Source organism: Hypomesus transpacificus, chromosome 19, assembly GCF_021917145.1.
Source record: "Hypomesus transpacificus isolate Combined female chromosome 19, fHypTra1, whole genome shotgun sequence".
NCBI classification, from domain to species: Eukaryota; Metazoa; Chordata; class Actinopteri; order Osmeriformes; family Osmeridae; genus Hypomesus; species Hypomesus transpacificus.
Window position 1 is genome coordinate 7,953,909 of NC_061078.1, and position 11,651 is coordinate 7,965,559.

Below are 11,651 nucleotides of genomic sequence, written 5' to 3' on the forward strand. Positions count from 1 at the left end.
TCAGTCAAGCTGTGTCCAGAGTACACCCTTTAAATTGAAGGATGAAGAATGTATTAAAATATTTAATTTTTCATTTAAAAGCATTGAAAGTTACATAGACACAGTAGGTGGTACTCACAGGCCTAAACAAATCAACAATATAAACTCTCAAGTCTGTCCAGGAGTTTTAGATTCATCAGGGCTTTTGAACACAGTGATAAATAGTGTGACACACCGTTAGAGGTATAGACTGCACAAGTACCTTGGTACAAAAGATTAAAACATGCCCACCGTGGTGCAGGTACAAAGGGTTACAGCTTTAGGGACAACACTACCAGATGCTGGTCAAATCAGTCCTTTTTACAACAGAGATCTGACTAAACTAAACTAGTAAAAGAAAAGCAGGTTGGAGACATATGGTAGCAGCACTAAGAAGATGAGTAATCTGGTGTCTATCGTATACCATGGTTGTATATAGAAAGGCTGTAGCTCAGGGGACATAAGCTACTCAGTAACAGGGACAGGGTTGGCATAGGCTGCTCCCTCTATGTCCTCCGCTCTCTTCCGGCGCATATCTTGAGGTGGGCGCGGGGGTGGGTTCTGCGGAGGCTGCTTGATGCTCTCTCCAACGGGCTGCCTGCTCTGCTGCTGCCGAGGCATGATTGGCTCCCACTGCTCCCCTCGAACAGCAGCCTGCAGAACACACAAGTCACTGATCAGATTTGGACAAAACAACTCCTCCCTACCTCTACTGATATACAATAGAAAGAGGCATTATGCCATGTCCAAAACACTTCCAGTCATCACCCCGACCAGTACCACCCCACTCAGCCATATAAAAATGCCATGCAGAAGTTTAGCCAACAGTATGAATTCATACTTTGTGTTGTTCTGTTGCGAAATACAGGAAAATACCTGAGATACTGCCTGATTCTAAGATGTGTTCATAACCAGAAACCAGCAGCAAACATTTTCTCGAAGCCACTTCCTTGTATGTGTACATGCCTTTCAGCAAAGTCTTACCCAACAAATCTGACCCAATAGCCAACAGTGAGCGTAGGAGGTGCAACCCCAGTACAATACAATATATTCATTTAGATCTTTATACATGTACATACAAATGGAGGTTAGGTAGTACATACTCCCAAGTAGATGAGGCTTGCAATGCCAAGGCACACACAGCCTAAGACAGTGGCTAACATGAATCCTCCAGGAACACAGATGCTGTGGGTGAAAGAGGAAGTGTGAAGGAAAGAGAGAGAGAGATAGTTACATGATGTGAAAGCTAAACAATAAAGGTTTGTAGAGGAATGATAAAGCACTATATGAACAAAACCCAGAAATGGTCTAACCGGTCACATGCACAGGAGGAGGCAGTGTTTTTGTTACACAGCAGAACTGATACAGAGGCGTACTCACGCTGCATGTAGAAACGCTCGAACATAGTAGTTTCTGGTCAAAGGCCCAAAGGATTTCACACAGATAGTGAAGCAATGTTGGCCCCTAAAAAAACATAGACAAGGAACTCAACATATTCTTTCAGAGACACGATTGGGTTTAACTAATCAATAACCAGTGATGACAAAATGAGATGTCAGAGATGTTGTGATGGGGTTAGGTCTAGGGTGTAAGGTGTAGGGGGCACTCACGTCCTCTCCACACTAGTGCCTTTGTTCCTCTTGCCTCTTGGATACTCAAGCAGACAGACGAACACTCCAGCAGCTCTGAGCATCAGTTAAGTCAGCTTCAGCTACCATACTTGGTGCCGCAAACCCTACAGTAGCCCTACGAGCAGCACGAACATGTTATTCTTGAAACCAGGTGTGCTTCGATGTATTAATTGCTTTTCAAATAAGGTTCAAGATTAAGATTCTGTGCAGTTTACTTTCTTTTGTTCGTATATTTGTTTTCTCTTGAAAAATTGTGAGAATGGGTTTGGATTTGGTTCAGGCTACTCGTATAATAAACCCATAGCTAAAAACGTAAAGGATACATTCCATAAGCTGCGAACTGCCAGTCCCTGAACTGACCGGCCGTCCCGACAATGCCACCGGTAAGAAGAACTGAAACAGGGAAGTTGTAATTACCACGCAATTCAAAAAAGTTTTTTTGTATGTCACAAACAAAGTATGAAATAGAATAACGAAATACCTCGCTGTGATTTCCAAACAATTACATTGTTTTTTAAGTGACATGTTTTGACCATTCATTTTGTATCTCGATGTACAAAAGAACAATACGAACTTAGCATTACAATGGTGAACAATTTGTTAATTCATGCTGAATTACTCATATATAACGTTCCTAAAGCATGTAAACAGATAAAAAAGTTTCTTGATACTCACTCAATCCTGCTGCTAAAGCTTGTTCATTAGCCCACATTGCCCATTCTATCTTCCCCATGTTTGGAACAGGACAAACAGAACCTCTGACCGCCGCAAAAGCCTCGTCTATTTTGTCACATTCGATTACAAGAGAACACGTACAGTGTGTTTCAGAGTCGTCCAAAGTTAAGTCACTTCCGAACTGACAGAAGACAAGGAGGAGTCTCAAATTCATTTAACCATGAAGTAGCCTACCCTATTCGCAGAAGATTCAAAATGTCAAACGACCCATTCAATTCAGCTACAATAATTTTTTCAAAAGTTATTTAGCTATTCATAAAACACCACACATGTATTTCTTACAGTGATCATTTTTTTATTATTAAATTAAATAAAAACTGTTTTGCAGACAACACTCTTCATTCTAAACCGAAAATATAGAATATTTAGAAATATTTTTTCTATTGAAATATAGAAAAAGAAGTGCACAAAAGACTAGAATATAATTTCATAAAATGTCAATTTATTTTTTTTATATACAAAATATAACACTTATATTTTGTATATATACAAAATATAAACAATAAAACCTATGAAAGAACAAACATTTTCTCTAATTAACTCTGCTTTAGCTTCAACTAGCAATGCAGTAGAGGAGAATCTCCAGGGCCTCCCTCTAAATCTTAGCCTAAAGCAAGACTGAAATTGATGCGTCTCCTTCGGTCGAAAGTAGGAATTCAAATATCAGACGTTCTTCTTAGGCAGTCCATCAGGGCAGAGCAGATGCTGGGTGGGGTCTTCCAGCACACAGGGTCCAGGGCCAGCCTGAGAGTAGGGCCACTCATTACCAGGTGAAACATATGTATGTACCACCACTTAACAAGGCCCTTAACAAAGATATACCATCTTTTAAATTGTGACGTAAGGGATCAAGAAGTGTGTGTGTACCTTGGTGCTGATGATGTAGCTGATTCCCTTCACTAAAGGTTCCATACCAATGGCCTCTCTTAGCTCTTCAGACAGAGTTACCCCAGCAATGGGAAGACCTTTGAGGAACCTGCAGAGAACCCAGATACAGTCACACCAACACAGTACAAATACCACCAGCGCTAGCAACACCAAATACAAAAATACTGCAGTCTGTGCATAACAATAGCATAATGAACCATTTTGATGTGGAGTGAGCCTGCATGAGGAGACTACCTGTGTATGCTAGGATGGAGACAATTCATGCTAACTGTGTGTGCTAAAGTGGAGAGTATGCATGCTGGCTGTGTTAAATAAAAGACACTCACTGTTCTCCATTGGTCTCTGGAGGGAAGAACGTACGCACTACTTGGAAAAACTCAGCTGTATGCTCCTGAAGGGTGAAGATGACAGCGTTTGGACCTGCATCAAACGAATATGCTACCTGGAGGAGGGGAGACAGGTTAGCTGTAATGGGTATACTAGATGAGAAAAAAGGTAGTCAAATGTCACCAAGTTTCTCAACACATGTTCTGTCCCCTGTGAATTCTTGTAAATATCTCCTTTGTAGTTTCACATCTCCATTTCACACTTTAAGATTAGCAGCAACTACTTGAAAGTGAAACCTGTTCAGTGAATCTGACAGGGGGAGGTGAGGAAGAAGCAGAGACCCTGTGACGCTCACCCTGGTTTCCCCACAGTGACGGTTATAGCGGTGCACCAAGTTGATTATGCGGCGAGATACATCGTTCAGGTAGAAGACAGGAGGGTATGTGTCCAGGCAGGTGGCATGGAACTGGTTGCTATCCTTCATGGTCAGCTCAGCAAACGTGGCAAAGTCCCTCTTCCTCACGGCTCTGATCATCTGCTCCATCCGGCCTGGTACCACACACTCTGCCCGGTGCTGACAGAGACCAGCATGCAGCCTCACCATATTGCACACGGCCATTCAATGTATACATATTGTGTGTGCTTGTATGTGTGTGAATATATGTGTATAGTTAGCATGCCTGTTCCTGTATGTGAATGTGTATTTGTGTTTGTACCTTCAGCAGACTGCTTGTCTCAACACTGGTCTGCATTCCAGAGGTGCTGCCCACATGCTTCCGCTCAGCACTGACCTGAGGGTCAGATCTGGCTTAATTCAATAAATATTTTATTTATACAAGATGGGATGAAAGTTCAAAAAAAGATACCTTGCAATACAATGTATAAAAACACAAGTATGTAAATTGGTGATGTAATAGTTCCTTGCACACCCAAAATACCTTAGTAATGTCAGTATGGACGACACCAATCAAATAAATCTGAAGCGTTGACATGTATGCACATTTGATGATGATATGTTAGTGTATAGTGGAAAAATGTTTCAATTTCAGGTACTCTGTTAGTGTATGTTAACTACAAATGTATTAAACAAATACACATAACAAAGACCTACCACAAGCACCAGCACCCTGAGCTCAGGCCAATTGGTCTCTGGCGCAACCTGCTGGGCAATACTATCCTTGCCGTCCTTCCTATATCCCATGGTCCACTGGACGAAGCCTCCATACATGCTCCTGCAGGCGCTCCCCGAGCCCTGCCGTGCCACCACCGACAGCTCCCCCTCCACCCCCAGCACCCTCGCCAGAGTATACACTGCAGGGAGGGAATCAGGGAGACGGCAGAGACAGCCAGGGATGTAAGGTGGTGACATAGGCAGAATCCATCAGAATGAGGCCCACACACTGTAAGTACACACACACACACACACACCTAGGCAGGCATAACCAGCGGCAGAGGAGGCTAGTCCAGCTGCAGTGGGGAAGTTGTTGACGGAGCAGATATGGAACTTGTGGGACAACCCGGCAGGATCTCCATCACTGTGCCTCTTCCTTGCTAAGCGCCGAACTGAGTTGGAAGAACACAAGGGGTGTTAGTTTATGTGACATAATAGTGGTGCTGTCCTTCTGTCTAACCTTTCTCTTCTAGTCCTGCCTTCCTTTACACTCCTGTCTGACCTTCCCACAGGACCACCTCAACCTCTGAGGCAGGATTTCCTCACCCCCTCTGAGGCAGGACTGACTCACCCTCTCTGAGGCAGGACTGGAGCCTAGGCTGGGTGATGTCCTCCTCCCGGCCATTCAGCCAGATGCAATCCTCCTCAAATGACCTGCTGCAGGCCACTGTTGTGGTGGTTTTGAGCTAAATATGATGAACGGAGGTGTCAGGTCATGGCCATCCATACTCAAAACACACACATACTCTGAAGTGTAGCTACAGAGTTTAATCAGTACCTGGTCTTGGTGCAGTGTCACACTCAACGATGAATTGATAGGGAGAATTAGTTCCTCATCTCTCTTCCCCCCTATTATACAATAACAGCAAGTCAGATGTGAATACAGTGAAATAGACTGCCTTCTTATGATAGATGGTTGTGCAGGACGTTGCAATGTTACAAGTTCACATACATATGTATAATCTTGCATCCAGTGCTTACTCCATGTCAGACAAACGCTAGTTAAAATGTTGGGGAAAGAATCAAGGAAAGTTTAGTATGCAGCGTTTTTCAACAATTGCCACTTGCTAGCTAGCAGTGGGTAACTGGACAATATAAGATAATACTTACAGTATTTAATGACGGCAATGTTTACAGGAGCGCTGCATGTTACCATGCTGAAACCCAGTGCCTTGTCCTCAGGCATGGTAGAGGCAATTATTATTCTACAACACTAATACACTTTGAAAACAACGAAGTCCTAAATAACTTCTCCAAAAGTGTGCTTATCGTATTTTGAGCTTTTAGAGTTATGTCCCGCCTATCATTGCGCTTCCTAACCGCGTATTTCTATTGGTGGAAGAGGGCACATGGGTAAAGGCACAACCAATAGAAACCATTACTCGTTCGTCACTCGAGAAGGGCAGACACTGGGTAAACACTTTTGGTAAATATGGACAGCCGCGTATTAAACGGGGCGGGGTAGAAAACTGAACCATTTAAAATTCCCTGTACCGTATATCAAATATGTTAACAATTTGAAACGGATAATGTTGCTCTTTTATGGGGTTTATTCTTGAAGGCATGTATACTTTTCAATAACAAAAATACATTCCTCTGTATGTGGTTTTAAATTTCGCTCAACTCCACCCTCCAGGCAGTCCTCTATATACAAAACCTGTGACTGAGTAATCGGACCACGGTCGTGTGAAAATAAGGCCAGGTGGGTGGAACCTCATTGGTAATCGCAGACGCAGTGCACAGCCGAATCAGTCATGCTTCATCCGTGGATTTATTGATTTAATTCGATTGATCAAACTGACATATTTATTTCCACAGAGACATGCTGTTTGAAGGAACGTATTCTAAGTTTAACATACAGCCACAGTAACCTATGACTGTTTCGTTTATTTATACACTCCTTTCCAGTAATGTAAGCCATTCAACATAGAACACATACTTTTAAAATGGGTTTTGTACTCATCATTTGTACTATATGTATGACTGTATGCCAGTTTGTATAGGATTTGTTGTGGTCCTGTAATGACCGTACCAAATCTAAATCTAAAATGTAACTATTTTAGTAAGAACCATGTTTTAAAGTCATAAGAATGGTTAGTGGTTCCTGACATTCTGATCAGAATGAAATTCATACACACTACACTTCCCTCAGCAAGTGCCTCACCAGAAAGGCCATGTATTATATACACTCATAACTGTGAAGAATTTTGTAAACGCAACCTAACCTAGAACTACATCCTAAATATGAAGTTGATGTGCCACCAATGCTATGTACACATGTCCAGCACAAAAACACAGTCATTGGTCAGATGAGTTGAACCCAATCCAGTCAGAGGTATATATTTAATTATTTTCCAATCTAGTCCATCGAAAGCTATGTAAAAGTAGTTGTATAAATCACTCTTTAAAGATTCTTAATTTTTGGGAATAAAGTTGATAGCGTAAAATGGGCAATCAGTTTAAGGCTTTATATTTGTTTATTCATGTAAACTGTTGAATAGATATCGGCAAAACAAAACATGAATATACCAAGGTGTCCAGTTATGTGTCATGCTAGCGTTGAATAGCACACATACAATATTCACGGAACAGTCTTCAAATCGGGTACATTTGAAACAATATCCTTTCTTGCAAGAAAAACAAAATAACAGTGGTGAAAATTGAGATATTGAGAAATTGAAAATAGAAAGAGATAAATAAGGTTTGCTTCTTTGTTTTGAAACATTTTATCTCTATGGGGAGAGTATTGTGAGTTCCAGATCCACGCAGGGTTGGATGAGGCATCCCAATGTGCACCTCCCGTGTGGGGCCAAAAGATGGTCTGCTACCAACAGAGCCCTACAATCCTGTCTATAGTCCCGCCCTCCGCACATCAGTCATCATCCTCGTCATCCGAGTCCATGACCTTCCGTCTGTTGAACTAAGAGACAGAATCAGTGAGACAGGCTGACTGACAGAAGCAGTGAGACAGGCTGACTGACAAGCAGTGAGACAGGCCTTACTAAGCAGATGGAGGCATGAATTATAGATTGTCACTTACTTTGACAGTTGTCTTTTTCTCTGTTTGCTGGCTGACCTTTTCTAGGATTTCAATTAAACCTGTGTCTGTAATCTAAACAAAGGGAAGGAATGTTCAATATCAAGAAGAATAGACAACTGAGACAACCAATGAGACTGTTGACAGAGCCATGCACTGCATAGACTTATACAATATAGGCCCATGAACGTACACAAGGTACTCCTACAGCCTTATACAACATCTATATACAAAATGTCCCACCTTTCCTCCTAGCTGACCGAAGCGGGCCATCTGTATGAGGTAGTTCTCAACGGCTTTGGCTTTGTCTGGCTTCACCAACGCCAGATTATTCACTGCAAGAAAATGGATGTGAGAAGGCAAAAGTTCCTACTAGTATTTCTGACAGCGAGGTGGAGACTGCAAAAATACTTACATCTAGCGCGGGCGGACTGGTCCAAAACCTGAGCCAGAATGGAGTTCCTCATCTCTGAGTCTCTGAGAGGAGGATCAGAACAGGAGGTCACGACACAGCATGAGCACACATTAAAATAACCAGTTTCACCTAAAACCAAATTTGTCACAGGCCACAATCTTCTGAACTTCATCCTCATCACCTCATTTTGAACTGTGGTACATTAGTTAAGGTTCAGCTTCACATCATGAATATCCATAGGCTTAAACAGACTGGCTCTGATAATGAGCATTCAAAGTTTTTTGGATGGGTTGGTATGTTGAGTCAGGTGTGTTACTGTTGGATTGAGTCAAGTGTGTTGGTGTTGTGTTGACTTAGAAGGTAAATGACTGACCTCTGCTTGGCCTCCTGCTGTCCTTGTTGGTCATTTGAAGAGTCCTGTGAGGGGGGACAAATTTGTATGAGGCTGGACTTCCACTTAGTCTTAGTGGGACACATCGCAAGCACTTGCTTTGAGGTTAAATGCACACTTTAATTAAACAGAAAGCTTATTTTGATATGCAATCAGGCAAACTGTAGCCCTACATCCAGCACTGACTGAGACACACACGCAGTCTGCAACTGTCATCAGCACCCCACTAACTGCACTCTGCTTACCGGACAATCCACAGGGTTCCAAGCTAGTGCCTGAAAGAACAATCTATTATCATTTTAAAGACATCTGCTGAATCTCTAGGCCCTATTTATCATATCAATTTAATCTGACCTAGTCCAGTTGTAGACAAATAACTATCAATGTTCAATGGGGCAGAAGGAGATTGCAGCGGGCAAGTAAGAAAATAAATCACGCAGGGTAGTTTTTAGTTTTAAGGTAGCCTAAGTTGGCTATCGTTACTTATCCATGTTACTTCAGGAGGTAAACATCTGCTTGAACACATGACACCAGTCATTCGAAGACGTCTGGACTACTGAAGCTGAACTCAAATGGAATTAGTGCTACAAGAATGAAGCTTGAAGATTGGGCTTCTCATCCTAACTCAAGCATTGGGAGCTAGCTAGCTAGTAAACAAGCTAACGTTCCCTACTAGCAGTCACCTACTATAGTAGGGATACCTACAATAGCTAGTTTACAAACTAGAAGGAATTTTCAGTATTGAATTCAAACCAAGTTGTACTGGAATGATATCCAGCTAGTGAAACTATCTTTCACATTCATAACCATTAGCAAATACTGGGTCACTTTAGCTAGTGGCTTCTACAGTGACAGGATGAGATGAGCCTTTCCTTTTATGGTCGAAAATATGCCTTTTCATCCCTCGTGTTCACTCCCTTACCCCATGTTTCGCCTGCAGTTCGGTCATACGTTGCCTCCGAATTGCGTCCAGTTCGTCATCTGCCATTGTGAGATTGAGTCAAAAACGCGTCCGTTTAGAATAAAGAAAATCTACCACTTTATTATACTTGCGTTATGGAGCCCGTTTCGTTAGGGGAAGGGCCTTGCTACAGGCTAGTGTAATCGATGCACGCATACATTCACCACAGCAGCCAGTGAAAGCAGTCAGAGCAAAATGATTGTTCTGAATAGCCTACATTAAACGTAGTAGAAAAATAATATAATTTGGGGTGATAAAATACAATAACAACACAAATTTAAAAATGATCACATTTCTTTAACACATGTGGTGTATCCTTTTTATTGTAATTTCAGTTGTGAACCCAATAAATGGTGCAGACATAATATGTTTCTTTCCTCTGTGTGTGCACACACCTGCCAAAGTTAACTCTTTCCTGACCATTCAACCTATAGGACCTCCAGTTAAGTAGTTCAGGTCCCCATAGCTTTTCTTTAGCTCCCTCTATAGGTGCTGTAGGAGAAACGGCTGAGAAGCAGAGGGATGTGGAACTTCTGGCTTGAGTCAGTTATGGTGAAAGTTATCTATGGAGGAATAAAGACGGTATGATGCCATTATCTATTTATGCCAACCAAAGAAGAAGTTACACAGTAATCGATAAACTAATCTGCTCACTTCAACAAATGGATAGAAGCATGCCTCCCCTAGGCTCTCCCAGTACTGTCCTGTCTCAAAGCGCATCTTGTATACCCCGGGAGTGAAAGTCTCTTTGGTGATGAGCCCAGGGCAGCGGCCATCTTCATTGGTGGTCCTAGGAGAAATAATTTGGTCACAGAAGAAAGTGGAAGGTGTTCGAGAACTTTAACTTATCTGAGCTCCAGTTAAGCCTTCTACAGATGTAACATTGCTTTTTGCTAGCCTCTAATAATAACAATGGATAACATAGATTAGTGGAGCTCTGTGCTGACCCTGTCATGAGGAGGGTCCACGTAGCAGTGTTGGGGTCTAGTAGATGCAGACTGAGAGCCATGTGGGAGCCAGGGACACCCCTACCAGTGTTCAGTACATGGGTGGTTAGAGGACTGACTGGGCCAGCCATCTCTGCACACTGCAGCATACAGAGAACAAGGCTACAAACAAGAACTGCATATTGTGCATAACTATTTCATTCATAGTTTATTTAGATCATCCGATATGAAAAGTGGTGTTTTGTATCCCCACCTTGTGGCTGACAATAATAATGAAGTGCATTTTCCGCCCTCTTGATAGACCAAGGAGATCCCAACCCAACAATGTAAATTCTTGACAATCAAAAAACTACTTGACCTAGCGACAGAAAGCTTTCCTCTTCCACACCACTGCTAAATATTTAAGTGTCGTGAGAACCTTTTATCGAATAATCTTACCTTGTTTGCAGTCAAAAGATGACTCCGTATGTGTCGTAGTCTGTTAGCACACATGCGTGTTAGTTCGGTGTCGAGCCAAACCAGTTTTTCTAGTTAGTCTATTCAGTCTTCAACAGCAAAGGGCTATCATTTAATAGTTCATATGTCGAATTTACCCGTGAAAATTGCACAAGCTACCTCACGAGGTTTGCCGTATGACTGTATTATTATCAAAGACTGCCATCAGTGGGGCTTCACGTGCACCTTTTTGTCAAGGAAACATTGATCTGCTACACTCCGCTGTTAATGTTTAAGGACGAGCAAATATAACAGACGGTGCACATTGTCCCACTAGATTTTACAAGTCTGTTCCTCTAGTCACAATTGATGTTGTTTTGTAATGCTATGTAATACATTTGATATATTACATATTACATTCTTAGTTTTTTTTTGTTTAAAGGTTTTTAAATTTGTTTTCTGTTACTCATGGTGTTACACACACTGTATATATACACACTATACACACACTGTATATATGCACACTGTATACACACACACACACACATATAATGGCATCAAGATTAAACACTTTAGAGGTGTTCATGATCAAAATGAAAATACCCTTTCTAGTGTGATAAAGGGAATTCTTCCACTCATTCACTCAGCTTATGTATGTATGAAGACCGAAGAAAACTAACAAACATTTGACACCA

General features: G+C 41.8%; 4 protein-coding genes across 5 annotated transcripts; all 4 read right to left on the reverse strand.

Moving 5' to 3' along the window:
* Positions 1–14: 14 nt before the first annotated feature.
* Positions 15–2,491, reverse strand: LOC124482246 (cytochrome b-245 light chain). Its single transcript, XM_047042730.1, has 6 exons — positions 2,325–2,491; positions 1,973–2,042; positions 1,629–1,703; positions 1,399–1,482; positions 1,122–1,203; positions 15–672 (listed from the first exon to the last, which is right to left on the reverse strand). The coding sequence occupies exons 1-6, from the start codon at positions 2,380–2,382 to the stop codon at positions 484–486; spliced, it is 558 nt and encodes a 185-aa protein (XP_046898686.1). The 5' UTR covers positions 2,383–2,491; the 3' UTR covers positions 15–483.
* A 344-nt stretch (positions 2,492–2,835) lies between these two features.
* Positions 2,836–6,063, reverse strand: mvda (mevalonate (diphospho) decarboxylase a). Its single transcript, XM_047041980.1, has 10 exons — positions 5,881–6,063; positions 5,549–5,619; positions 5,342–5,456; positions 5,028–5,162; positions 4,711–4,910; positions 4,316–4,390; positions 3,955–4,173; positions 3,599–3,714; positions 3,252–3,360; positions 2,836–3,128 (listed from the first exon to the last, which is right to left on the reverse strand). The coding sequence occupies exons 1-10, from the start codon at positions 5,954–5,956 to the stop codon at positions 3,048–3,050; spliced, it is 1,197 nt and encodes a 398-aa protein (XP_046897936.1). The 5' UTR covers positions 5,957–6,063; the 3' UTR covers positions 2,836–3,047.
* Positions 6,064–7,223: 1,160 nt separating this feature from the next.
* On the reverse strand, positions 7,224–9,770 carry pdcd5 (programmed cell death 5). The gene is made up of 6 exons (XM_047042749.1): positions 9,536–9,770; positions 8,596–8,639; positions 8,223–8,284; positions 8,051–8,142; positions 7,811–7,882; positions 7,224–7,690 (listed from the first exon to the last, which is right to left on the reverse strand). Exons 1-6 carry the CDS (start codon positions 9,599–9,601, stop codon positions 7,643–7,645), a joined length of 384 nt encoding a protein of 127 aa, XP_046898705.1. The 5' UTR covers positions 9,602–9,770; the 3' UTR covers positions 7,224–7,642.
* A 109-nt stretch (positions 9,771–9,879) lies between these two features.
* On the reverse strand, positions 9,880–11,243 carry LOC124482260 (5-hydroxyisourate hydrolase-like). Of its 2 annotated transcripts, none has more exons than XM_047042746.1 (4): positions 10,960–11,243; positions 10,522–10,661; positions 10,229–10,364; positions 9,880–10,137 (listed from the first exon to the last, which is right to left on the reverse strand). In XM_047042746.1, exons 1-4 carry the CDS (start codon positions 11,011–11,013, stop codon positions 10,048–10,050), a joined length of 420 nt encoding a protein of 139 aa, XP_046898702.1. In that variant the 5' UTR covers positions 11,014–11,243; the 3' UTR covers positions 9,880–10,047. The 2 variants fall into 2 exon arrangements, with proteins under 2 accessions (XP_046898702.1, XP_046898704.1); XM_047042748.1 differs by having other exon boundaries at positions 10,522–10,602; positions 10,960–11,220.
* Positions 11,244–11,651: the final 408 nt, after the last annotated feature.